This window comes from Pelodiscus sinensis, chromosome 29, assembly GCF_049634645.1.
Source record: "Pelodiscus sinensis isolate JC-2024 chromosome 29, ASM4963464v1, whole genome shotgun sequence".
NCBI lineage: Eukaryota > Metazoa > Chordata > Testudines > Trionychidae > Pelodiscus > Pelodiscus sinensis.
In genome coordinates, this window is record NC_134739.1 from 14,421,305 (window position 1) to 14,448,292 (window position 26,988).

The 26,988-nt window shown below is 46.7% G+C and overlaps 1 protein-coding gene across 2 annotated transcripts in view; it reads left to right on the forward strand.

The window, feature by feature from the left end:
• IGF2BP1 (insulin like growth factor 2 mRNA binding protein 1) overlaps positions 1 to 26,988 on the forward strand; it is a 58,532-nt gene that overhangs the window by 2,479 nt on the left and 29,065 nt on the right. For both annotated transcript variants that reach the window (XM_075911557.1, XM_075911556.1), the window contains exon 3: positions 26,450 to 26,498. In XM_075911557.1, coding sequence (XP_075767672.1) covers positions 26,450 to 26,498 — 49 coding nt within the window. The remainder of the gene's footprint in view (positions 1 to 26,449; positions 26,499 to 26,988) is intronic.

Below are 26,988 nucleotides of genomic sequence, written 5' to 3' on the forward strand. Positions count from 1 at the left end.
TCAGAAGCCCACAGACTTCTCCATGCTCTTGGCCTTTTGTCGTTGGTTGCTCGCACGTTGAGCTAACAGTTTATTCTGGTGACCCAGCAGATATTTTGCAACTTAGGGGAGATGCCACATTTAAAAAAAAAAAAAGAAGAAGAAATGTTTTCTAGAAAGGCTGAATTTTCCCTACCCCCAGGAAGCAGGCCAGTGGTCCCCAAATCCAAATAGGCCATGCTGAATTCTAACAGAATCTGTAATATGTCTGGTCCACGTGACTAGGCAGTTACTTCAACAACAGAGCAGAAGGAAGGTGGCTCTTGAAAAAACTAAAATAATGTTTTATGACAGAAAAAAACATACCCGAAGACTCTAGTCTAGTCTGTTTTGTGAGCAAAGGGGTAGGCCTTAATTCTTGCTCTCCCCCTCCCCCCCATTTGTTGGCTTTTTAAAATTACACACCAGTGTGTTCATTGAATTCCAGAGGCTGCAGGGCTGAAAGCAAAGTGTTTAGTCAGATCCAGTAGGTATAGCTCAAACCCCAAAACCGATCTCATAATTTTAATATAAAGCATTTTAGCAGGAATCCCTCCAATTCATGCCTAGGTGATCAATATTGCTTTTTTACCTACAACGTTCCAAAGACTTAGTTGTGGTGTAAATTTCAATGGAATGAAATGTTATTGGAAAGGCAATTACAGGATGAAAGGTAACATTATAAAATCGAAAAAAAAGTCTGATTTTTTTCTTAGCACTGCTAGAAAATCAATAGGTTGTGTAGAACACAGAAGACTTCAGGATATTCCTTAGTTCACTTTCTCCCAATCCTTTTCAGACTTTATTAACAGTATCAAAGTGCAACTCTACTCAATGGGTTGCACAGAACATGGTAGATTTCAAGCTTAGTTCACTTTCTCCTAACCCTTTTCAGACTTTATTAATAATGTCAAAGAGCAGCAATTCTTAAATGTAAACACTTCCTGACAGTGTAATTCAAACAAATTGTGGTTTAAAGTTTATAGTAAGAGGAATCAGACCTAAGGTTAGTTAGCCAATTTTAGTGAGAAACAAGAGAAATAAAATTAATTACATACAGATCCTATATGCCCTAATGTGGTGGTTTTATACACACACACATATATAAATACACACATCATTTGCTTTATTTAAAGCTACAGAAGCCATTTTTTAATGTTGACTTTCTCTTTAAAAGTGCTTAACTTCAAGTAACTTTTATTAGTACAAGATTGGGGTGGTGTTCAATTTAGATACATTCTTCTATCACTTAACTATGGTTTCATAAAGTAACTTTGTCTCAGTTTCCTAAAGTAGACTTGTATTTGTTTTGTTCTAAAAATGGTAGTAAACTTGAAAGTTGTTAAACATAATCTTTGCTAGATGGTGTACTGTATTTTTTTCTCCTTTTAAATAGAGTGATACTATGTTACAGGCTGTGTTTCTGAGTTTGTTCTTCTGGTTGTTTTGAGTTTGGATTTTCCAGTATAAGGAGGTATAGAACAGGAATTAGTTGGCTAAGTGGGATAGGCAATTACTCAATCAGATGTTTTTACTATGATTTCTAAAAATAAAATTAAATAAAACCTGACAAGGTTTAAAAAAATAAATTACATTCACTCATTCACCTTTCTTAGAATTTTAAAAATAAAAGTTGACTTATGGATTGGATATGTTTGATTAGAAACTAAACATAATAATGCTCAATAATACTGAAGGATGTTTTTTGGTAATGAATACATTTGATTAAATTTCATTCAGTGAATGCATCTTTCATGATTGTTTCCTTTCTTTAAAATGTTTTTTCTAGTCTCCCCACTTCTAATATAAATATGAATTAAAATATGCAGAATCAACTAATAGTACACAAGAGAATTGTTGGGATACATTTCGGAGGCAGAAATACAACACAAACACTAATTTATTAAGAGCAATTTTGTGAATGGGTATTACAGTGTTTCTCCAAGCAACATTTCAACTATAAAATATATTAATGCTGATGGGAAAGCATTTTAAATAAGTACTTTTAAAAGATTAGGTTAGAAAGAAAGAAAACTCTCAAATGCTAAATACACAGTGTAATTGTTTGGAGATAATATTTTGAAAATGAAACTTTTATTAAGTTTGTTGTGGTTCAAGTTTCTCTTATTGCTATTCTGTGACTTGACTGAGAAGAAGTTGGCAAAATTAAGAATGATGGTTTAAAAAAACTCTAAAAAATTGAGTGTGTGTGTTGAAATGCTTATTAAAGAAATGATCCCTTCAACAAACAAGTTTTTACCCAAGCCCCCATAAGATTAAGAAATGTTTTAGGGGAGTGTATCTGTCTGAAACTGAAAGGACTTAAGTGGATAGATTTAAAAAAAAATGAATGAATGAAGGGGGAGGGAGGGAGAGAAAGAAAGAATGAAAGAAGTGAATCCATCAAGCAAACATTCCAAATATGAGGAATGTGGAAGTGAGTAGCCCAGAGAGAATGAAACTTAGTAATTGGGGGGAAATAGTGAATATGGCTGATAACAGCCAATACACTTACAAACTGAAAGGATTTGCACAGGTTATTTTTAAGCAAAGGCAACTTGTGACGAACAGAGACAGTTAGAAAAGTTTGTGTCCCCCCCCCCCCCCAAACAGAAGGAGAAAAATGATTAATTATAAGCAGATATTTAGTTGTCTGCTGCATTGCTGTGTCAAATGTTAAGAACTTTGCTGGAGGGGGATTGCATTACCTTTATTTTCCAGTTTTTGTTTCAAGTTAATACCTGTGCAGAAATACTATTTTGTACCCACATGATCCCATTATTAGTGTGTTCATAATGAAATATTTGAAAACTGTGTGTAAGCAGTGAATGGCACTATTTTCTTTTGAAGTATTAGTTGACAAAAATTGCATTTTGTTCACTTCTGATTTCTTGGTTCTACAAAAAGTTAACAGAAAATTTAGGTAGCTTTTTTAATTCAAGAAAACTTTCTTGAATACTGAGACAAATTAAATTTATAATCCACTCTTGAGGTTATTCACCTCCCTCAAATCAGAGGTTAACTTTTTAATGGCTCTGCCTTTCAAAAGAAGTTAGCAGTATTCTTGTTCAGAGCAATTTTTTAATAGTCTGAGTTTTTATTTAAGATCTCCTCTTTGGCTATCTTACTAGGTTCTCTCTGGGCTTAGTATATTTAAAACAGTGATTATTAATACTTAGTTTACAACCTCAACAGTTGTTGTAAATGACCACTGTTGGTGATTTCCAGCCATGAAGAATGGAAATAATTTGTCAGTTCAATGTTTTTCTGAAGTAAGTTTGAAAACTTAGGTTTACAGTTTAAATCACAGGAGATGTGCAGACTTTTAATATAATTGAAAATAAAAGGATAATCTTAACATTCCCCGTTATCTCTCAATCAGAACTATGACTGGCAAGTGTCTACCAGAAGTTGCATCTTAATTGCAAACTTTCTAGCTTCAGCTTTTGAACCAACCAAATAGGAGACCTGTAGATGCCCTTTGTTAGAATTTGATGGTATTTCTTACAGAAGAAGAGCAAATTGGGTTCTTAAGAGAACATCAGTAGTAGTTGCTGGGTCTTAATCAGTTTCTCCGGTGTTGATTGATTCTCCTCTTGCCTTTTAGACACACACCATTTTTAAACTATAAATATTTTTTCTCCCTAAAAAAGTCTCAGCTTTAAAAATTTAGACACACAAGAAGGCATCTATCCGCCTTCTTTCTTCCCCTCCCCCCCATGAGATAGAAATGTTAATGTTTTCCAGAGTGTGCCACCAGGACTTAGGAAAGTTCAGAAAGCAGGAGTGACTGTTGAAAAATAAGATTGAGTTAGTCCAGTGTTTGAAATTCCAGGCTGAAGAAACAGAAAGAGTCCCTTTCTGCAAAGGGATCTGACTCTAGTAGAAATGTACAGGTTTTGCTGACTTAATGAATGGAAGGTACCTTACTCAATGTCAGCGGGTAGAAGGTTTTCAGTCTGCATTATTAATGATGCCATTGATTTAAAAAAACAACCCTAAACCCAGCTTTTGTGGCAACTTGAGGGTTTCTTAGAGATTAGATGTTGCTTTTGCAAACAAGAAAGTGTTAACAAATGTTGATGAAGAAATGATGCGTATAAAACTCTTTTGTGACTACCAAGGGATTCTACAGAGTGTTTCTTTTACACTAAGGAGGGCAGACAAACTGGGATACTGAAGATGTTTAAAAGTGATCAGAAAAGCTGAAATGTCACTGCACGTGAGTTCCTAAAACCTCACAAAAAACCAAACCAAACCTACCCAGAAAGTCATTGATCAGTTCTTTTCTTATTTAGCTGGAGTGATATTTTCAAAAGGGGGTAAGTGACTTGGGAGTCCAGACTCATTTTCAAAAGTGACCTAGACATTTGGTGACCAAGACACTCAAGTCACTTTTGAAAATGAGATGGAAGCTTCTAACTCAGTCAGGGTATGTCTACACTTAAAAAAACACAGTACTTCAGTGTAGGCAACTACTTGTGCTAATGGCAGGGTTTCTCCTGCTGGCATAGGTATTAAATCTCCCTGAGAGGCAGTAGCTAGCTCAAATTCTTCCACTAACCTAGCATTGCCTGCACAGGGATGGAGGTGGATTTTCCACAATCCGAGCAATATTGTTGTACCGCCCTAATGATCTAGTGTAGCCCAACCCTGAGACCTGTTTGGAAGTTCTACCCCATCTTGTCAATGTTCTTTCAATCTCTGGCTATGAGGAATTTACCCTGGAACTGAGATAAAGGGGAATTCCTAGTTTGTGGAAGGAGAAGCAGCAGAAATGGAAGTGTGTAGGCTCAGTGCAGCATTTCGTGTAATGTGTAAGCTCAGGCCCTGGACCAACGAGGGTCAGAGGGACCATGGAGTCTTCTGAACTCTCACTCCACCTGCTTTTGGTTTGAAAATTGTGACCGAGCAGGGAGGGTCTTTCAGAAATGACTGTTGATACAATTAAAAAAAACCCCAAAGAGTCCACATGCAAAGTTTAAACAAGTGTAAAATAAAAAAGCAGACAAGAAGCGTCAGATTTGTCATGTTAGTTAAGACCAGGGGTTCATCTAATCCAGGGACCTGGCTGCTGTGGCAGTACCGGCTGTTTGAGGGGGAGATGTAGATGTAGATATAGATATACAGAAAGTCTTTATGGGCCAATCTGATCAGGGAAAGTTTCTTCCTAATTGTATCTGTTAGAGACTGGATTATGTCCTGAAGCTTGAGGGTTTATATCAACTCCAAACTTTTTTGTTTAATTCGTGCTTTAATTCTGGGTGTTCATGTTATTTTCAAAAGTGTCCAGGTCTCTTTGGGACTCCAGCTAGGAAAACATTTTTCGGATTTAATTCTAGCTGCTTGTTTAACTCTACCACTTCCAAAGTATAGAGGCAAGGATGCAGGCTTGTGCGAGGCGTGTATGCTTTGTTAACAGACTGAATATTGCTGGCAAATATTTCTGAAACTCCTTAGAATAAAGAGTTTTGGTTGGTGAGCACATGGAAGAGAGAAAACTCTCCATGTGTTATATTCATTGATAATATGATCAGCAGTGATAGATTTTTATCATAGCTAGTCAACCCTCATTCACTTTTCAGTAGCACCCTTCCAATGTCTATCAGTCCACGCTTTGAAACTGGATATTTATAAGGGTGAAAGAATGGAAAACATCAATGACTTTTCAGCCAAACAGACTCTGTTAGACACTTCCCTGGTGATGGTGTCCATGAGAAATTTGAAGACTTGCCTCCACGAGAAAGTTATTTGAAAGGGTTACTTTAAATTGATTTAATTAAATCCAGAGCAAACTCTTATTTTGATTGAAAAGTGACTTAATGAAGGTTAGCTTAGACCAGGGTTCCCAAACTTTTTTGGCTGCGGAACCCCTACGGGGTCCTGAAAATTGGGCAGAGCCCTTAAAACAGTGTGGTTTTTAATTCAATAGGTACCCAAATAAAGAGGCACAGTTTTGGAATTCTGTTTTTATTTCTTGCGTGATTCTTATCCATTCTTTTTTCTTCCCCAAGATGGCTAGCAGAGAATTAGTAACAAAATAGCAGGGTCACACAATTGCCATTCATATTTTCTCGTGGAACCCCAGGATCCATGGAGTTCACTTTGGGAAATCAGGGCTTGGCAGACCAATTCCTACTAGTTTAAGATCAATTACTGCATGCTACTCTTAGATGACCACACGGGGCGACCCTACAAAGTGGGCTGGCTGGCTTACCTTGCTTGCTCAGAGCTCTGAGAAATTCCCTGACCCCTGCGCTGTAATTCAGCCAGCCTCAGCCCTGGCACAGATCTCATTAGGTCAACGGAAGAACCTTTTGTTGCAGTGGTGCGGCTGGAGCGGCTTAAATGTAGGTGGAACTGAAGTGAAATGAGCAGTTTTTCTCGGGGCTTGCTAACGCCGGCTGCAGTTTGGTTTGCAGCCAGCCAAACACGTGTTGAAGCAACGAGTAGTTCCACTGACTTAATTGGACTGTTCGTTTGCTCCACGCTAAGCACTTGCTTGCTGTGCTTTGGATTGGGGCCAGACTGCTCAGGCCCTCGCAGGCTGATTGAGTTCGTCCCCTTCCCCCACCTCCTTCCGGGGAGCAATGCCCAGTGGTTCCTCAGGGATCTGTTTGCTCAGACTTTGTCTAGCCTCCTTTTACAGAGTCCCAAAGGATGGGGCAGCTTCTCAGTTTATTATGGGGGAGATTTTTCAAAGGGGCAAGGAGAATCTGGGTACCAAGCACTTTTGAAAATCATACCCTGCCTGCCCAAGTCACTTAGGAGCCTACATCTCATTGAATGCCTATGGGATTTAGGCTCCTAAGTGTCTGTCCCTTTTGAAAGGCAGATTTAGGCTCCTAAGTCAGGTGGGTGCTTTTGACATGTCTAACCCCTCCTATTTGTGCCTTTGAAAATCAGCCCCTGTAGCCTCCTGCTTTTGTGGATGCCCTGAATTTGTCCCTTTTCCAGCTTTCTTTCCAGCCCAACACATGGGGGCTTCCCCAGCTGGTCTTGGAATAAACTCTGAACAGTGGAAGGCATTTTACTGAGATTCTTGGCAGAGGCAAATTGCCCAGGAACCTCCTGATGGTTTGGGGGAAGGGCACAGATAGGACCGGGGCGGTGGAGATGGGCCCTTTCTTTTTCACCTAATTACGGGGCATGTGAACAGGCAGGGGGGCGGAAGATGGAAAAAATTCCCTCTTCGCAGCGAGATGAATGGAAATGATTTTCTAGGGCCTCGGTTATACTGTCGATTTTGTAAACTGCTTTTATATCGTGGGTTCTGCTGCCCGTTTATCTCCTGAGTGAGACTACAAGGGGCTTTGTGAATAACTGTGTCGTTTAGCCCTGCTCAGGCTAGTTTAGTGCAGTGTCTACCTCGACAGGAGCTGGTCTGCACTAATTAGGACAGGTGGGGACTAAGCCACAAATACAAGGATGGGCAATGTTAGGAGGGAAATGCCAGTCTCCGTACACACTTTGCCTCATGATGGCTGCATGGTCCCAGAAGAAGAGGATAAACATTTAATATAGGCCAGATTTGCAGAGTGTTCTGCAATGGAGCAGTCGCCCGGCATACGCACCGAAGTTCCAATCCTGAAATGTGTGGCAATATTAATTAATTACGCAGCTGAGGTTCCTAAGAACCCCAGTCGCAGGCCAGCCTGCCCTGGCCCTAGGTGCTGTACAAATGAGTAAACTCATTGTCTCAACACAGCAAAACCTGTCCCTGCCGGATTAGAGACGTAAACTCCCATTTAATTGGTTAACTGGTTAAACACATAGTTCAACTGGTCAACCGGTTAGAGGAGAGATAGGCAGAGGGGAGGGCGGTCCACCCATTAACTGGCAAGCCTCGATTATTAAGGGTAAGAGATACGGATTAAACATTCACATCCCTATGCCAGATCCTCTAGGTCAGGTCAGACCAAAATAATTTGTAGTGCTATCGTAGACTGGGTCAGGCTTCCTTAAAGTCAAATACTTTTCAGTAGGTGGCTACTGAGCATGCTCAGACTAGCAGTGGTCCAAATATGGCGGAAAAAAAAATCTTGAAAATTATCCAAGTCTTTTCCTGTTTTTTTGGGGGGAGGGGGGGAGAGAATTTGACATTTTTTTAAAAAATTGCCCTGTTCTACTTATAACTAGCTATTTTCCCCTTCAGACTAAGCAATTCAGTAATCCACAATGAGGATTTTCAATGCCAAGTTTCCAACGTCAGCCATCAAAGAAAAGTGTAGTTAATATTGGTGTCGCAGCTCTGAATGTATAGAGAGCTTGTGACAAGCCAGACAAAACCCCCCACATCCCTGGAATTTGTGATCAAGGAAACAAACCACTGATCCGGCACTTTATTTTAGTTCATCCAACCCCCAGATAAATCCTGTCCACCATTTCTCAGAAAATTGGATCAGGTCCTTGTCACAGATGCTTTTTTTAAAAAAATTGCATAATATTTATGCTTTTTTAAAGCAAGATGTTCTGTTTTCCCTTTGCTTCCAGTGAACACCACCCTCAAGTCCTATCTTCTTACAACTCTCTCTCCATCTGAGGAAATCTAGAGTATATATACCTCCTCATTTCCCAGCATGCCTTGCCCCAGCCTGGGACTACAATATGGCCACCAGAAAGGACTACATTTCCCAGCAACCCTATTCCCCTGGTTCTTAAAGGGCCCAGCTGGGCTTAGGTTGTACTTCCATAATGCTGAAGTGTGTAGCCATCAAACTAAATTCAGCAGCATGGTTTCTTTTCAGACAAATCCAACGGCTTCCCTGACACCACTCCTTTCCCTTCAGCGGCTGAATTTCCTGTCTCACAGGAGAGAATCGTCTCCTTTGAAATGGCTGGGGAATTTTAAGTTGAATAGAGCTTTTTTGTTGTTGTTGTTAGGAAGGAAGTGGGGGCTTTGGGGAAGGTGGAAATGGGGGTATATTTCTCAAATCATGACTTAGTAACTTAAAACGAAAGCTGTTTTTCAGTGTTCAATGGAAGCATTTCTTTTAACAAGAATGACTTTTTGACCAAAATGAACATTTTTGTAGAAGATTAGTTGCCGTTGAAAATTTTCACTTTTTAAATGAAAAAAAGTCACACGGTGGGGTGGGGTTTTTTGGATGAATTTTGTCGGTTTTTTTTTTCATTTCCCCTTCCTTTCTCCTATTTTCCTTTCTCCTTTTTTAGTACAAAGCAGGGAGAGGAAGAGGAAGAGGGCCCGCTTTTCCCTCGAGCAGGCGTTGGTGTATTTTCCCCTAAAATTACAAACAAAATGCAACTTTTTCCCTCTTTCATTTGAAAACTTTCATCCTGCTACTCCCATCTCCCTTCCTCCTCCCATCTCTTTTCCGGGGGTGGGACAGAACGAATGAAAAATGTCACATGAAGTGAAAAATGTTCCTGCAATTTGAAAATGTGAAGGGAAACGGCCTAGTTTAATTTTCAGCCCGCTTGGCTTAAAATAGTTACTTCTCGGAGGCATGTTCTAGAACCAGGCCCCCTGGTTTGGGCTCAAACTTTTGTGGTTGAGAGAGAGAGAGAGAGAGACAGACAGACACCCACACGCCCTTGAGCCACACACACCCTTGAGCCTCAGTCTTCGGAAAGTATCAGACGGGTAGCCATGATAGTGTGAATCTGCAAAAACAACAAGAAGTCCTGTGGCACCTTATAGACTAACAAATTTATTGGAGCATAAGCTTTTGTGGGCAAAGACCCACTTTGTCAGATGCATCTGATGAAATGGATCTTTGCCCACGAAAGCTTATGCTCCAATAAATCTAGCCTATAAATAGGGTTGCCAGGTGTCCGGTTTTGAACCGGACAGTCCAGTATTTGAGCTTTCTGTTTGGGAAACAAAATGAGAAAATAGAACTGTCTGGTATTTTTGTGGAAACCACGTGGCAACCCTACCTATAAGGTGCCACCAGCAGCGGATATCGGACGGATATACTTCCTGTTGGCTGTGGCCGTGGCGCATGCGTGAAATTGTGCTGGCCCGGGTCCCACGCTTCAATAGGCCCCGTGCCCTGGACCCCGCAAAACTCTCATCCACCCCTGGGTGCCACAGGACTTCTTGTAGTCTTAGGAAAGGCATCAAGATGGCATCTCAGTAGTATTACTGATTCCTCTTTCCAGTTTCTGTGTCTCCTGGGGTTTGTCTTCGTGCAGTCATTGCGCTAATTTAACTTAAATTGGTTGAAAAACCGATGTAGTTTAAAGTGGTCCAAAACCCTGTGTGGACACTCTGCTTAACTTGCACCTGCACATTTACCTGTGCAAGCTGATCTAACTGATCTGATTTAAGAGTGTCCACACACACAGAGTTGTACCAGATTCACCAAGGAACGATACAATCACAGCTGCACTTCGGTTGATGCAATGCCACGAGTAGGCTAGAAATACCCCCCTCCACTCTCCCAGCTCTCGTGAGCACTTTGCTCCATCTTTCCCCCGTACATAACTCTTGAGGGTCTCTCAATCCACATCAATGGTCTAGAAAATGTTTTGCGTTTCCCCAGGCCCTGGAGTTTGCCATTCTAGTCACCCAGGCTGTGAATTGTGGAGCTATTTTCAGACAGACCAGTCCTCCCTACATTTGGGGTGCTAGGTACCCCCAAGGCAGCTGCGTTTGTGGGATCCCAGGGCTGGTGGCAGCTGGGAACTCACATGAACCCCGCTCCTCCGTTCCCTCCCCCCACCTCCAAATAGGGAACCATAAACCAGAAGCCCGGCCCTGCACCAGCGAATTTCACACGGGCCATCGAACAGCCATGAGGTGGTACCAACTTTTGGCCCTTTCTGTCCTGCGCTGGGTTTCAAACTGGCAGCCCAGGCGATAGCAGAGCTGTCTCCTGCTCCCGGTGCCTTTAAGCCACCCTGCCCCTTTTCCGACATGGGGTTAGAATCTGCATGCTCGCTGTAGCTGGGGCTGCAGTTCCTGGCTTCGGCAGAAAGAGCCTTTCAGTGTGTGGCAAGTTGCCAGCAAATTAGAACTGGCCAATAATGCAAAGTGGGCACCCTGTAGAAACCCATCTATCTTCCCTCCTATTACTTACCGTTAAATTGGCCTTGTCCACAGACACTTGGGATATTGACTTTGGCAGTAACTGTACGTGAGATTATTAGATAGAGCAGTGTTTCTCAACCTTTTTTTATAAAGGAACCCTTAAACAAATTGTAAGTACCCCCAGTACCTACAGTTTTCAGACACACAATTTTTTTCTCTACCATTGCAACACATTTGTTTAAAAAACTTAATCATAGTCCGGCGGACTATGACATTTTTGGGTGTAAAAAGTACAGATATAAAACTCTGTAAAACTTAAAACAAAAATTCAGTTTTCTCCACATTTCAATTGTGTTGACGTACCCCCCAGACTTCTCTCGAGTACCCTTCAGGGTACTCACACGACTAGTTGAGAAACACTGAGATAGAGTTCCTCTCTGGGCAAGTGCAGGATACAATTTCCTGTTAGAGGCAGCATGGGGTTCCTTGTGCTTTTGGAGCATCTTGTATTGGCCACAGTCAGGGACTAGACACTAAGTCAGATGGATTACGGGACTGGGGTAGCAATTCTGATGAGCTACGTTGATGTTAATATTGCATCTTTCATCCCAGGATCCCTACCTGCTTCACAAAGCCTAATGCATTTAGTCTTGCAACCATCTGTCAGGTTAGGAAATAGTTTGTATCTCCATTTTACAGATGGGGAAAACTGAGGCCGGTGATATGATGACCTAACAGAGCTGGGACTGGAACCCAGATCACTCTTTGTCTTCTGGCTGCCCGAGGGCACCTTTTCTTCTGAACTTATCTCAAGAATGGGTAAGGGAAAAACAGGAAGTAATTTAGGTTGTGCCTTTTCCTAAGGGATCTAAAGGACACTGCAGTTTGGATGCCTGAATCTCTTTGTTCCTTTGGAAACAATCTGGGATCGGTCTACCTTGCAAGGGTAGACTGAGCCAGCAAAGTCACTGTGAAAAGCATACACCCCAAGACACCTAGTTTAAGGTGACCTGAGCCCAGTTATAGACAGAGCTGGGTCGAAGGAAGAATTCCTCCACTGACCTAGCTGCCATCTCTTTTGGAAGTGGCATGGTAGCATTTCCAGTGGAGACGTACCCAGAGCCTTGTTCTATTGACCACCAGCTGCGATTCTCTCTCGCCGCAGATCAGCAATCGCTAATCCAAGCACGGGTGCCAGATGCCACGTGCCCGTCCTTTGCCAAGCGGAGGGATGGGAAAAAATGAGTGCGCTGCTGCTTGCTTGCCTGTCAGCAATAATTACAGGCTTGGGCCAGTAGAAATGTGCATGTGTGTGACACACACACACACACACACACACACACACACACACACAGATATGTGCATGTCTGTGTCACACACACACCCCTGCAGCGCCAGATCTCTTCAGCAGGGGTTTGTCTTTGTACCAGTGATGTGCCAAGGACTTAGTTCTATTTTCTTTTTGTGTTTCTCTAGCCTGGCGCTCACTGGTCTGGCCACATCCGTGGTCCGGCAGGATTTGGTTCAGCCGCTGGCCCACTTAGCAAGGACTGTGGCCAGGTTTCCTACAATCTGATAAAGTTTGTTTGCAGCCCCCAGTCCTGGCTCTTTGAGTTCTGCGCTGCTATTTAGCTCTAATCTACCCCTCAATGCCTTCCCAGAGCCCGGCGAGCAGTGGCCATGTTGGTGATGCTGCTAGACGATATTGACCTCCATGGTTTGGCAGATTCTCTGGTTCAGAGGGAGCCGACTAGAGAGGTTCAACCTGTACTTACATCTGAATAGAGCCACTAGCTTTCCTCCTTGGGTTAGCTCCCTCAGCTTCCTCTTTCTTGTACCCCTGCCCGCACTGCTCCGTCAGCCCCCTCTGTTCCCCCCTCTGTTCCGGTTTCCCAGTTATATGCTGGGATGTAGCGTCAGGACCTTGCTGGTTGCTGTGCTTGGGCTGTGGGCGACCCCTACTGGCCTCTGTCTGTGAGTGCTGCCCAGCTGGGGGGGAGGGGGGGCGCCTGGAGGGCCCCCCTGACAGTGACCGAACCGGTTCTACCGGTTAAGGGAAGGGATGGAACAAAGGAAGGTTGTGTTGGGGGAAGGCTGGAATCATGAAGGAGACGGACTAAGGAGGGGGGCTGGGAGTCTAGGGGCTCAGGCGCCCCATCTCAAGGGGGCTGAGGCATCCTGGCCCAGACTCCTGTAGCCACGTCACGTCTAGGCTGGGCTGTATCCTGGCAAAGCAATAAACCCTCAGTTCTACTGGCTGGCGGGGCCTGTTCTTGCTGCTACGGGGGTGCAGGACCAGAGGGACCCCCGACTCGCCGTCACACATGCGCACTCACCCAGCCCGTTACAAGGGTTTGCCGCCTTGGCTCCAGTGGCCACACAGAGGCACTTAGAGCGGGCGGGTTTGCAAAGGGATCCTACAGGGCCTACTGACTCTGTGGGTTTCCGGGGCTGGAACACCCGCGGGGAAAAATTGGTGGGTGCGGCGCAGCTACCAACAAGCAGGCTTCCCCTCTGCCTCCCTCCCACCTGCACCTCTCGCCCACCAATTCCTCCTCTGTCCCCCCAGCGCTCCTGGAATGCTGCGAACAGCTGATTTGGGGCCCTCGGGAACCTCCAGGAGCACCACATGGGACAGACGGTCGCACCTGTTATGCCCAAAGCTGCTTCCCGGGGGCAGTGGAACAGCTGATCAGCTTACAGGGGGAGAAGATGGTTGACATGGGAGTCGAAGTCTAAGGGGATGATAACGGGGGGCAGGGCTCCAGGGCCAGACGTTTGAAGGCGTTTGGAGCTGGATTTGAAATGCCGTCGCGGACCCTCAAGGCCAGTTTCTCACCAGGCTCTCTAGGTGCCTCAACACAAGCCAGGAAATCAGCCCCTGGCATCTCCCCTGTTTCGGTTTTAAGAGCTCAGCACCCAAGCAGCTGCTCTCTCTCAAGGCCCAGCAGGTGCCCAGGTGGACACCGAGTTCTCTTTGCACGCTGGCCCCATGGCTGGCGGAGCCGAGTTTGCGCCCCCAGGGCAAAGACGAGAGCCGGGAGCGAGTTCATAATTGCTCTGGGGCCAGCGCCCCTCCAAAGCGCTCTGAGCCCGTTCCGGAGCCGCGTCGTGGCGCGTTGCTTGGCTGTCTTACGGACGCAGCGTAGCCCTCCCGAAGGCACGGCCTCCATCTAGAGAGCTAGATTGGCCGAGCGAGGTTAACGAGTCTGTTGTGGCCTCCACACTTACAGAGGGGACATGTGCAGGCTGGAGACACCTGCTTATGCAGCTAGAAGTCCTGAGATAGGCACTGACATCCCATTTTGATGGGGCGGGGAGGCTCGACCCCCGATCCAGGCCCCGATCCTCTCCTTGCGTACCCCCACCCCGCCCTGCCTGTTCCCTGCCTTCTCCGCTGAGCGTGCCCTGTCCCCTGTGCCTCCCCATCCGTCCCGGAGCTAGATCGCTGTGATCAGCTGTTCGCAGCACCCCGGAAGTGCTGGCAGGGAGGGAGAGAGGAGGCAAGTGGGAGGGGTGCGGCGGGGGAAAAGCCTTAGCTGCCGGTGACTCACTTTCCCCCATGGTGCTCCAGCCCCGGAACGCCCGCAGCATCGGCGCCGGTGGGTCCTGGCTTCGAACCCCAGTCAAGGAGTGCAGTTTCAGTGGTCGGCCGTGTCCCGAGTGCAAGTGTCTAGTGCGGACAAGGCCTGGGCCGTACCTCCCTCCTGCCCTCTCCGAGAGGCCAGAGGGACGCCGCGGCCGAACCTCTCCTGCGGCAGGCGCTCGTCTGAGGTCTGGCACATGCCTGGCTTTCTGCTACAGCTGGCGTCTCCCTGAGCTCTGCCAAGTCTTTGTGGCTTGCCACAGGTCCATCCCCTTTGGTTCAGTTACACGCCGGCTGTCTGCCAGCACCAGGCTCCCTTCCCTGCCGCCCCAAGCCCTCCTCGCCGGGAGCAGCGCCCAGGGGAAATGCCCAGGGCTTTTGACATTCTCCTCCTTTCGATCGCGCGTTAGCACCCGGCCGCCCCACCCTGCCTCCCGTGCCTTTGGCAGACACGAGGCCGCTCGTTGCTGACACTTCGAGCATTTTTCTTCAGTAGATCACAGAGCAGGTTGGTATCGTCCGCCCTGTTTCTGCAGGTGGGGAAACTGAGGCACACGGCAGGGGAAGTGGCTTGCGCAGGGTCCCCCAGCAGGAGCTAGAAACAGAGCCTGGATCTGGGTCCCAGCCCCACGCTCTCTCCCAGCAACAGTCTTGTTGTGAACTCTTCCCCCACTGCTTTTAGGAGCACTTTGGGAAGGGGCGGCCGTTACTGTGCTACGGGGGCCTGCAGCCTTTTCCCATTTCTGGACCCCGAAAAAAGGCCGGCTGCTGGCACGGTCCCCTTTGGAAATTGGAATCTGCAGGCCCCCGAGTATCCACGGACCACTGTGGAAAACCACGGTCCTTTTGTGGCCCCCTTAGACACAGTCTGCGGCCGCCCCGAGGGGCTGTGGGCCACTGGTTGAAAACCCCTTTCTATTTGAGTTTGTCTGCGAGTGAGTCCGTCTGTCTGCCCAAGAACTTGTAATCGGTAAGAGCTAGTGCCCCCAGGTTCGTGGGCAGCGTCCTCTTACCATACCTGACAGCAGGCGTGTCAAACTGGCGTTTGGGGGGCTGCTTGCGGCCCTATCGAAATTTTTCACAGCCAGCCGGGCCACTCTGCGCCCGCGCTCACGGCTCAGGCGGCAACATCGACTCCGGGACCCAGATATTAGGTTGGGGGCAGCTGGAGGAGCCTGACTATGGGGGAGGAGGGAAGCATTAGGTTGGGGGGGACCTGGCTCTGGGGGAATGGAGGGGGATTGGGTTGCAGTGGGGGTATGGGAGTGCCTGGCACTGGGAGAAAGGAAGGGGTTATTTTGTTAATATTTTGTGTTTTAGTTATTTATTCCCAAATAAAATCACAAAATGTATATTAATTATATCAATAAATATGTCAATTTTTTGCAATTGCATGAATAATTCTATCTTTATGCTCAGGGCTTGACAAACGGTGGCGAAAGCCTCTCGTTAGGCCCGCATTGCGCATGCACGCGCCGCCGGTGAACGGGGCGCTGGGCTGAAATCTACTTGCCACGGATGAGTAGATCAGTAGTTTGTCGAGCTCTGTTTATGCAAAATCTCAAACTTACGAAGTGTCTGAAATTTTCACAGAAGCCTGTTCCATTTGATTAACCATAGTCTATGCTTGTTTTTATTTCAACAAAAGAAGTTATGTATCATACACACAATTTAAAAGACCCTTAAATTTATATTTAAATTACAAATTACGTAAAATTAATTTAAAAATTATTTAATATGAACACATAATTTTACACCTCAAATTATTGTAATATTATAAAATATACCTCCCCCTCCCTCGATGCATAGGACATAAAACGATACAGAAAAGAGACAGAACCACCAGGCAGGCGAAAGGGGCCGGCTGGGGGGTATTCTGCCCCCTCCCCGCCCTGTGAGAGCGTGCTCAGACCTGCCTCCAGGCCCCCGACACAGCCCCCTGACACCAATACCAGTTCTCTAGCTCTGGACGATGTCTCCTAAGTCGACTCCACCCCAGTCACCGGAAGGGGATGGCCTCTTGCCTAGACCATCAGCGTGGTGCAGGGGCAGCCTGCCGGTGGCCGGCGCAGGAACCTTATTGGCACCGGTGGGGTGTGCTGGTCACGGCCATGCCCCCTTCATACCGAGCTCCATGTGGCACTTTCGGAGGCGCCCTTATCGACTAATCGAATAGTGGTTGCAAATTACACCGACTATTCGATTAGCCAATTAATCGAAATTTTACATCCCTAATTTCAACACGTGTGCACCATTTCTATCTGTGATCATCAAACTTCACCAATAAAGCAAGAAAAATGGTGTTTGAGAACTTGGCATTTGCTGTGTGTGTTTGATATGTGATGCGAACAGTGGTTGTAGAACACTAGCTTTCTGAATCCCAGTGCCAACTATCGTTAAATCACAATTATCTGGTCCCCCACCCTCCCACAAGCCCTGGCTACCCCATAATTTCCAACAGCTGTGAACGTTTAAATAAATACAAATATACAATGTTTAAACCCAGAACTTTGCCCAACTGTGAAAAGTAAATTGATAAAAATTGGAGAAAAAAGCTTAACATTAAAAATCAATACTATTGGTCAAAATTTTGTATATATATAAAAAATTCTGCCTAGCCTCATTATATTGTCAACATAAGCCTTATTTTCACCCCGACTCTCTTTTGTTTATTCCCCAAAGTCTCAAATTGAGGGGTTCTGCCACATACCAGTACAACATCTGCTGGTCACGTCACTGCTTTGTGCCTCAGTTTCCCCTTGGTAAAGCAGGGATAGCAATACGCATGTAAGCCGCTCTGAGACAGTGGAGGTGGGCACACTATCCGATAGTTACGTGCCCACTCATACTTGCTGCAAAAACTCTGCACTTGCAAAAACTTGGACCGAAGTGTCATTTCGTGGTTAGGGTGGAAAACCCGGAGTCCCGAGACGTGCGTTCCATTCCAGATGGCTTCCAGATTGCCGGGTGACCCCGGGCCAATCCTTTGAACTTTGCGTCTCTTCTCTTTCCTGTCTGTGACGCGAGGCCAATGAGGATATTTAACCTATGCCTTTGTCGATGGCTGAAAGATCCATAGATGAAAGGGGAGCCAGTTGGAACGTAATGCCTTTTTTTTAACCGTGCTTTTCATTGTGGGGGGGTAGAAACAAGATCCTCTTTCTCCAAACCGCACAGGTCCTCTCCTTGGAGAATCTCTCTGATCTGGGAGCAGTACGGAGCCTTTGACACGCACTTGAGTGGTTCTGAGTCTGTCCAGTAGAGGGCACTGGGAAGAGGGTTGATAACTTTTTATTACAGTTCTCAAATGCAAAGCATAGTAATGAGCATTAAGTTCTCACTGGCCACAGATTTGGGAAACAGGTGGAACTAACCTCGAGCTTTCACTCCATGCCTGGATCTTTAAACAATCTCCAGGCTAGAAATGCCCTGCCTTGTCTCCCCTTGCCCCACCTCCGGAAATTTGCAGAGCACTGGTTCAGGGGTTAGGACACTAGTCTTTGCCCTGGGAAACCTGCGATCGAAACCCCTGCCCTGTGTGGCCTTGAGGAAATTGCTTGGCCAGATGGTGCCGCCGTTCTCTGTAAAATGAGGATACTGTCACCTCCCTAACTCCAATGGGTCAGTGAAGATGAGTATTTTAGAGACCGGGAGGTGCTCTGTTGCTCTGAGAACAGGCCGTAGAAGGACCTAAGGTTGAAAAAAGTTTGCATCTGTGCTGATTAGGCCTCAAATGCAGGATTGTGTCCTGTTCTGGGCATCACATTTCCAGAGAGATGTGGAGACACTGGAGAAGGTCCAGAGAAGAGCAACAAACACGATGAAAGGTCGAGAGAACATGAGCTGGGAGGGAAGACAAAGAATGGGGCTTGTTTAGTTTGGAAAGGAGAAGACTGAGAGGGGACATGAGAGCAGTTTTCAAGTGTCTAAAAGGGTGTTACAAGGAGGCGGGAGAAGAATTGTTCCCCTTGGCCTCTGAGAACAGGCCAAGAAGCAATGGGCTTAAACTGCAGCAAGGGAGGTTTAGGTTGGACATTAGGAAAAACTTCCTGCCTGTCAGGGGGTTAAACACTGGAATAAATTGCCCAGGGGGGTTGTGGAATCTCCATCGCTGGAGATATTGAAGAGCAGGTTGGACAGACGCCTGCCAGGGGTGGTGTAGAAGATGGTGCTTGGTCCTGCCGTGAGGACAGGGGACTGGACGCGATGACTCTCGAGGGCCTTTCCAGCTCTTGTGTTCTGGGATTTGGATTTCATGAACAGGTGGGAGTCAGTGACGCCTCTTTCTGGAGGAGGACGCAGGCGGAGGGCGTTCAGAATGAGCTGCAATCTGCGGCTGGCATTTTATATTTAATACATGATGCAAAATCGGGACGATACAAGAGTGTTGATGAGCAGGGAGGCATTTCTGGGGTTGCTTGGTCCCCTCTCTCCCCCCAGAATATCCCCGCAGCTGTTTTTTTTTTTTTTTTTTTTAAAGCAGCAGCTTATGACAGAGAGTCGAAGGGAGACGCATTTTACCAGGTGGGTTTGCCGCTTGCAGCATAAGGAAGGATTGGAAGTGGGATCTTGCCGTCAGCATAAGACAGATCGCATTGACCGCACCCACCCTGCCCTGCCCTTAGTAGCCGATAGCGTCCCAGGAAACAGAGTGCGAGATGATTTTTTGTGTTACGGTGCTGCTTACTGGTTGCAGCCTCGGTCAGGGCCCTGGCATGCTTGGCGCCGTTCCAGACACACAGGGAGACACATCTCCCTGCCTCCAGCGAGATGAAATTGATCATGACACCTTGCGAGGGTCTCTCAGCCATGCAAAAAGGAAGAGGTTCCAGGAATCGCTGGCTTTGCCCCATCATGAATTGAATGCCGGGGAGCTGCCTTACTCGGAGGTTATTCATTTGGGGTAAAAGCCGGGCTCTCAGCAGAGGGCTGAATGAGCAGCATTGGAACCTCCGCTTCAGTGTTGCGGTGACTGGAGTCCCGCGGTTGGCATTTCCTGCAAGCAGATTCTATTGTGTGTTTCAAAAGAGAGAAAAAAAACCCAGGACTATATAGCACTTTAAAGACTAACAAGATGGTTTATTAGGTGATGAGCTTTCGTGGGCCAGACCCACTTCCTCAGATCAAATAGTGGAAGAAAATTGTCACAACCATAAAATTGTGACAATTTTCTTCCCCTATTTGATCTGCGGAAGTGGGTCTGGCCCACGAAAGCTCATCACCTAATAAACCATCTTGTTAGTCTTTAAAGTGCTACATAGGAGAGTGAGAGTGTGTTATTTATACGCTTGTTTACTTGTTACTTCCCCCATAAGACAGAGCGTTGGAAAGGGACTGGATGTGCATAAGGACATAAGAATGGCTGTATTGGGTCAGACCAACGGTCCATCTAGCCCGATAGTGGCTAATACCAGGTGCCCCAGAGGGAGGGAACACAACAGGGAAGCCTCACGTGAAACCTCCCCTGTCACTCATTTCCAGACAGACAGGCTAGAGATGCCATTGATCAACCTAACCTCCATGAATCTATCTAGTTCTTTTTTTAACCCTGTTAAAAGTCCTAGCCTTCACCACATCCACTGGCAAGGAGTTCCACAGGTTGACAGTGCACTGAGTGAAGAAAAACATCCTTTTGTTTGTTTTAAACCTGCTGCCTATCAATTTCACTTGGTGACCCCTAGTTCTTATATTGTGGGAATAAGTAAATAACTTTTCCTTATTCTCTTTTGCCACACCAGTCATGATTTTATAGACCTCTAGCATACCCCCCCTTAGTCTCCTCTTTTCTAAGCTGAAAAGTCCAAGTCTTTTTAATTTCTCTTCATGTGGGACCTGTTCTAAACCGCTCATCATTTTTGTTGCCCCTTTCTGAACCTTTTCCCATGCCAATAGATCTCTTTTGAGATGAGGTGACCACATCTGTTTGCAGTATTCAAGATGTGGGCGTACTATGGTTTTATACAGCAGGCAAGAAGATAATTTCTGTCTTATTCTCTATCCCTTTTGTAATGATCCCTGGCATCCAGTTTGCTTTTTTGACTGCCGCTGCACACTGTGTGGATGTTTTCAGAGAACTATCCACAAATAGCCGATGGCTATTTTTCCAGCGATGTGGCATGTAGGCCGGTGTTGGGGGAGGTGTTGGAAGGTTTAGACTTGAAGATAACTTGGAAGCTGCAGCTGTCTTAGGCCTAGTCAATGCTACCCGCTTTCCCATCGATCTAAGATACTCAACTTCAGCTACACACATTCTTGGACCTACTTATTGTGGTGCCGTCCATACCGTAAAGTCGGCAGCGGATGCTGTCCCGTCAACCCCACCTGCTCATCTCGTCCTGGTGGAGAACCGGAGTTGATGGGAGAGCACTCAGCAGTTGATTTATTGCATCTAAGCAGAAACGATCAATCGACTGCCAGCGGATTGATTGGAATTCAATGGAAAATGCATAAAAACAGCATTTTCACATTGGTTATGTTAGTTAAATCATCTTTAATGTGCTAGAGAATGTTTTGTATTTAGATGATTTGTATTTAGAACGAATTGGTATAGGAAACAAAGGGAACTGTAAGTGGTGAATTTTGAACTGACTGGCCTGGTCATCGTGTCCTTCAAGGTTTTAGAACTAGTAGATGTTATCCTCGCGCACCCTCATGTTTATTCATAGATTGCAAAAGAGAAACAAGCTTTCCTGCTTTTCAACTTCCAACTGGTGTCTTCACTTTGAATGAACTTAGTCCATTGAGCTGGAGAAGCTCATGAACAGAAATGAAGAAAATATTCTCTCTGCATTGATGAGAAACAGCGGTTAAAGTTAAACAGTTAACCGCTTAAATGAAATGTTTAACGGGTTAATTGTGACCTGGTGGAGCAGGCTGCCTGGCCTGGGTCCTGCTTGTCCCCGCTGGGGCTGTGGGGCTGGAGTTACCTCTGCCGCAGCGAGCTGGGGTACCACCTGCCCCTACCTGGGCCATGGGGCTGGGACCTGGGCCATGGGGCTGCTGCATGGCTGACCCAGGGCCCCACCACCCGGCCCAGTTAACCTAAGGCTTACTGGGTAACCGGTTAATTGCTTACATTCCTACTCGGCACCTGCAGGAGACGTTACTGCTGTCCAACGCTGGTTTAACGCTTCAGCAAACTCTGGTTCCAGGTGCTAAAGCTTTGACTTCTATAAGCTCAGTGGTTTGGCTTTAAAATACCAGCAGTAACATGCATTACTGGAAGATTATTTTCTGTTCATGTAAATGACTCTACTAAATGATAGCGCTGTTAGATTTTAGGCTCTCATAATTCCACAGTGGATTTTAAATAGGGTTTATTTTACAAAGAAAACGTATGTAGTTAATTTTGTATCTACATTTTTAATTTAAATCCAGCGATGATTCTTTTTTCTGTTCTGCAGGACGGTGTGCAAAGCTCTCCAGCAGGTTTTTGGAATGTTTTCATACTTAGCCCGTTTATTCGGCACGGCTCAGGTCCTTCAGGAGGAGCTCAGGGCAGGGGGCTGAGGAAGGAGGGGGCAGGAGTCAGAGTTGGGGGGTGAGGAGGGGTTCTGCTTTGGGGACTGTGTGTGTGTTGGGAGGTGGGCGGGGTTTGGGGGGGCTCGTCCCCTTTCTGTCCCTGTCAGGGAGCAAGAACAAAGTGCACAGCTCGTCTGGCCCCTGCGCTCCCCAGCCGGCGTGGGGAATGCAGCAAACCGGGCACTTTCTCCTCACTCCCGTATGAAAGGGAGCTGCCAGCAACATCCCTATATGAACCTGGGGGGTGGGAAGCTCTGGGCTGGGGCAGTCCCAGATCAGAGGGTGGGGGGGCTTCCCCAGCCAGCCCCTTTCACCTGCCTGGTGAGTCTGTCTCCTTTCTGTGTGGTTTGATGAGAAGCGATCCCATTCCAGGCTCGTCCCATTGGCCTGGCACAACCAGCCCTTTACGTTGCCCTGCGTTCTCAGGGGAAGCTGCCTAGCGAATGGGTGGCCTCGTTCAGGAGGAGTTCTTGAGCAGACAGACACACGCTCTCCATTTGATAGCAGAACGAGCCAACCCGCTGGAACCGGTTCCCTTTGCTCTCTCCCCGTCTGAGCGCTGTTGGTCGACGCGCTCTCGGGGGGAGAACTTAGCTACCGTTCTGCTCGCAAGTCGCCCGGCGTTTCCGACATCGAAGGAAAATAAAATGAAAACACGGAGGGCATCCTTAACCCTTCCCTTCCCGTGCTAGTCAGCAAATCACCTGTTCAGGAGCACGTGGACCTCCGTGGACAAAGCGCGTCGCGTGCTTCCATGCCCCTGCCCCGTCGGCGCCGCATCGGAGCACAACACACAGGGCGAGACAGAAGTGCCGTTCCCCCCGTTTACAGCCGGGGAGGCGAGGCTGGGGTGCGGCCCTCCAGAGCCCGCTGCTCTCTAGCTGTGTGCCTGGACCCGCTGCTGTGCAGTAGAGGTTCCCTGCAGAGTCCGGCAGGTCTGTGGCTGCCCGTTCCATCGCCGTGGAGGTGGACACACATTTTCTATCTAGAACAGGGATGTGAATGGTTCACTGGTAAGCCTCACCCTTAATGGCAGGGGCTGGAGCAGCACCCTTGTCCGTGGCAGGGAGACTGCTCCAGCCTGGGCCCCGACCCACCCCCCTATTGAATCGGTTAACCCGGTCAACATCATGTTTAACCAGTTCACCTGTTAAATGGGATTTGACCCTCGTCACCTAGCGCCCTGCAAATGTAGGGCTATCCCCTTTGTATCCGCCTCTGCGGGTGTGGCTACCCGCAGGGCGCTTTTGCAGACGCGGATGCCAATTTTGTACCCGCGCGGGGCTCTACCCCTGACATGCTTTGGTCTTTGTCCATTTCAAAAGGCAGTCGAAAGAACAGTCAGAAACGTGTAGCATGTGGGCAGCCTCGTGGCTTGGCTCCCCAGCTTACGGAGCACTTGCTGCCCATCTAGTGCCTTAAGTGACTTGCCCAAGGTCAGACAGGAAGTCTGTAGCAGAGCAAGTTGTTGGCTAGTGCCATAACCAATGAAGCATACTTCCTTGTGTTGGAACACGCCGTGCCATCCTATCCAAGCCTAAATTTAAGCAAAAATGTTAAGGGGAGGGGAACACCCCCCACCCCCTCCCGTTCGTAAACATATGACTCTACGTAACAATCTATGCAACAGCAGGCTCGGCTGCTCTGCTCCCTTCTGAGACCTAAACGTCAGGAAACGCACTGAGCCCCTGCATGCGGGGCTCCCCTCAGCTGTTTGGAGCAGCTGTTGTGACGGGTACGGCGTCCAAGTGAGAGGCAGGGACGTAAATTTGGCTCTGAAATAAAAAGATTCTTTTCTATTTTGGGAACTTGACGTTGGGAGGAGCCAAGATGTGACCGGAGAAGGGGCCTGTCCTCACACTGAATGTGGGATTTTAAATTAAAATTTTTTTTTTCTCTTCTACACAAATTCTTATGGTGCAATTGTGCTCCTGGGATCAGCCGGGGGTGGATGAAATTTTAGTTTTCTGTAGAGAGGGGCTCCGGCCGGAGGGCTGGGAACTGAGGTCTGGAATCCCAGCAACACAAGCTTTGAGGGATGAGGAGCAGTAGGTTTCATCTGGGGCCTGTCCCTCATGTCTTTTTAAGATTTTCTATAACATGTCTATTGATGGATCCTTTTTCTGCAAATTATACCTTGGATTTTTAAAAAAGCGTTTAACTGAAAACCAGGATTTCAGCGGGAATAGTCTGAAAATGCAGAAGTGTTCAATAAGTATTTCTCTTCCCTCTTTGCATCATGCGACTTTTTCCACATTTATAGCCTGGGATGATGAAATACTTTCCACCAATAACTCCGGAGGTGGTTAAAGAGCAATTGCTAAAGTCAGACATCTTTCAATCAGCCAGTTCGGGTAAGCTGATGCAAAGTGCTTTAAAAGAGTTGGCTGAGGCACTTTCTAGACTATTAGTTGATTTTTCAATAAGTCTTAGAACCATGGGACTTTCCAGAGGACTTGGAGAGAGAGAATATTGTGCTACTTGTTAAAAATAGTAATGGGATGACATGGGTAATTTTAGCCCTTTCAGCTTGACAGTTATTTTAGGAAAAATGATGGACTGGATGATACTGGAATTAATTAATAAAGAATGAATGGAGAGAAATATGTTGATTGGCATTAACTTATAGGTTTATGGAAAAAAGACCTTGTCAGACCCACATAATGTGTCTAGACTGCAGTTATATCAGAAAAAAGATACGCAAATTGCAAACAGCAATTTGCGTATCTTTTTCCACTTTTTTTTTCGGGAGAGGCTTTTCCAAAATTTGGACCGTCTACACAGGGCCAAATTTCGGAAAAAACTCCTCTTTCGGAACCTCTTTTATTCCTCTCATGGGGAGGAAGACAGGGATGCTGAAAGAACACACGTGCTTTTTGGGAAACTGTTCCAAAAAAAGGACGCATTACTTGGACGCAACGGAGCTTTTATCCCAGAAAAATTCTGCAGTTTATACATAGCCAGAGACCAGATTACAAGTTTGCTTGATAAAGTAGTAGTGTTAGTATAATAAACTATGGGAAGGCATTACACTTGATCCATAACATCAGAACGGCCGTATGGGGTCAGACCAAAGGTCCATATAGCTCAGTGTCCTGTCTGCCAACAGGGGCCAATGCCAGATGCCCAGGAGGGAATGAACAGAACAGGGAATCATCATGTGATCCTTCCCCTATCACCCATTTCCAGCCTCTGACAAACAGAGGCTAGGGACACCATTCCTACTCATCCTGGCTAATAGCCATTGATAGATCTAACCATTATGTAGTTCTTTTTTTGAACCCTGTTGAAGTCCTTGTCTTCACAACATCCTTTGGCAAGGAGTTCCACAGGTTGACTGTGCGCTGTGTGAAGAAAAACGTACGTTGGTTTGTTTTAAACTTGCTACCTATTAATGGTACTGTGTGACATTTTCATTCCAAAACCGGGATGATACGAAATTAACATGGCACCCATTGAAGGCGTTTTAAAAACTCTCTTAACTGATAGGTTTCAACATTTCATTGTACCTGTGGAATTATCGTCAAATGGTTGTGAGAAAGGTCTGACTAGATCAAACGATTGGAAAGTGAAGCTCGACAAATTTAGACCAGGAATAAGACAGACATTTCTGGCAGTGAGTGTAATTAACCATTGGCACGGTTACCAAGATCCTCCCTCAGGAGAAATTTTTAAAGCAAGACCAGCCATTTCCCAAAAAGATCTAGTTAGACAGGAATTCATTCAGGGGAGCACATGGGCTGCGTGAGGGAAGTGGTCAGAAGAGATGATCAAGTGTGGTCCCCTGGCCTTATAATCTACGAGCCTAAAATTGCAAAAGCATCGTCTGGTGCTCTTGTAAGCCACACACTTGACTCTGCCAGCTGGTGGCGGCAAGGCCGCTTACAGAGAGAATAACAAGTGTGCTCTACAGCTTCGCTAAGAACCAGCTGGGTTTTAGCCCGTGGTAGAAGCTCATGTTCTAAACTCCAGAGGTCGCAGGTTTGATTCCGCCTGCAGGTGACCGGGGTCTATCACAGATACTTTATGACTGGGACAGAAATGTCATAAAGAAACCCCTGCCCGCCCCCAGCACTGCTGTCCTGGTGGATGTTCTTGCCTGGTCTTGGCCTGGGACTTTCACCTCTCTACTGCACGGGGTCTCGGCCTGCCAAACGGGACTAAGTGAAGCTGCCTCCCTCACCAAAGACGATGTGGGTCTTGATGAACTGATGCTCAACGAGTGCTTTGGGGGCAAAACCCTGTTGCTGAGCGTTACTCAGCATGGCAGGGAAATCCTCACTTCAGGCAACAACCGGAACTTGAAATGGATTTTCTTCCTCTTTCAGGAGCCGCAAAATTCAGATCAGAAATATCCCGCCCCAGCTACGATGGGAGGTAGGTGAAACAGCCGGGCAGCAGTGCCCCTGACCGATGACCGACAAACACCTAGTCTTTAGAGCCCTGCAGGTCTGCCTTCGAGTTATGGATCACGGGTGGGTGCTGTAATGGAGAGGCGGGAGTGCGTTTGCCTGCACTGTTGCTTTGAAAACCTTTTGGGCTACCCAGCCCTCTGGCCGCGTCACACTCCCGTGTGCCAAAAACTGCCCTCAGCTAGAGTCCCCAAGTCTGCTCCTTATGCAGAGAGGACTTCCCCTTCTGGAGACAACTTCCTCAGCCAGCCTCACCATCTGCTCTCCTTGAGTTCTGCCCTGCGCTGACGGCTGCTCTGGTTTGCAGCTCCCTTTGTAGGCCTTCCTGGCCCCTGATTGGCCAGTTCCTTTGCAGACACTCTTGCCTGGTTGGAGGACCTCTCTATGGTTTCTCTGTCCCACTCTGGGGCAGGGTGTGGCCGGACCACCACATCACTGATGCAGATCCAAATTTT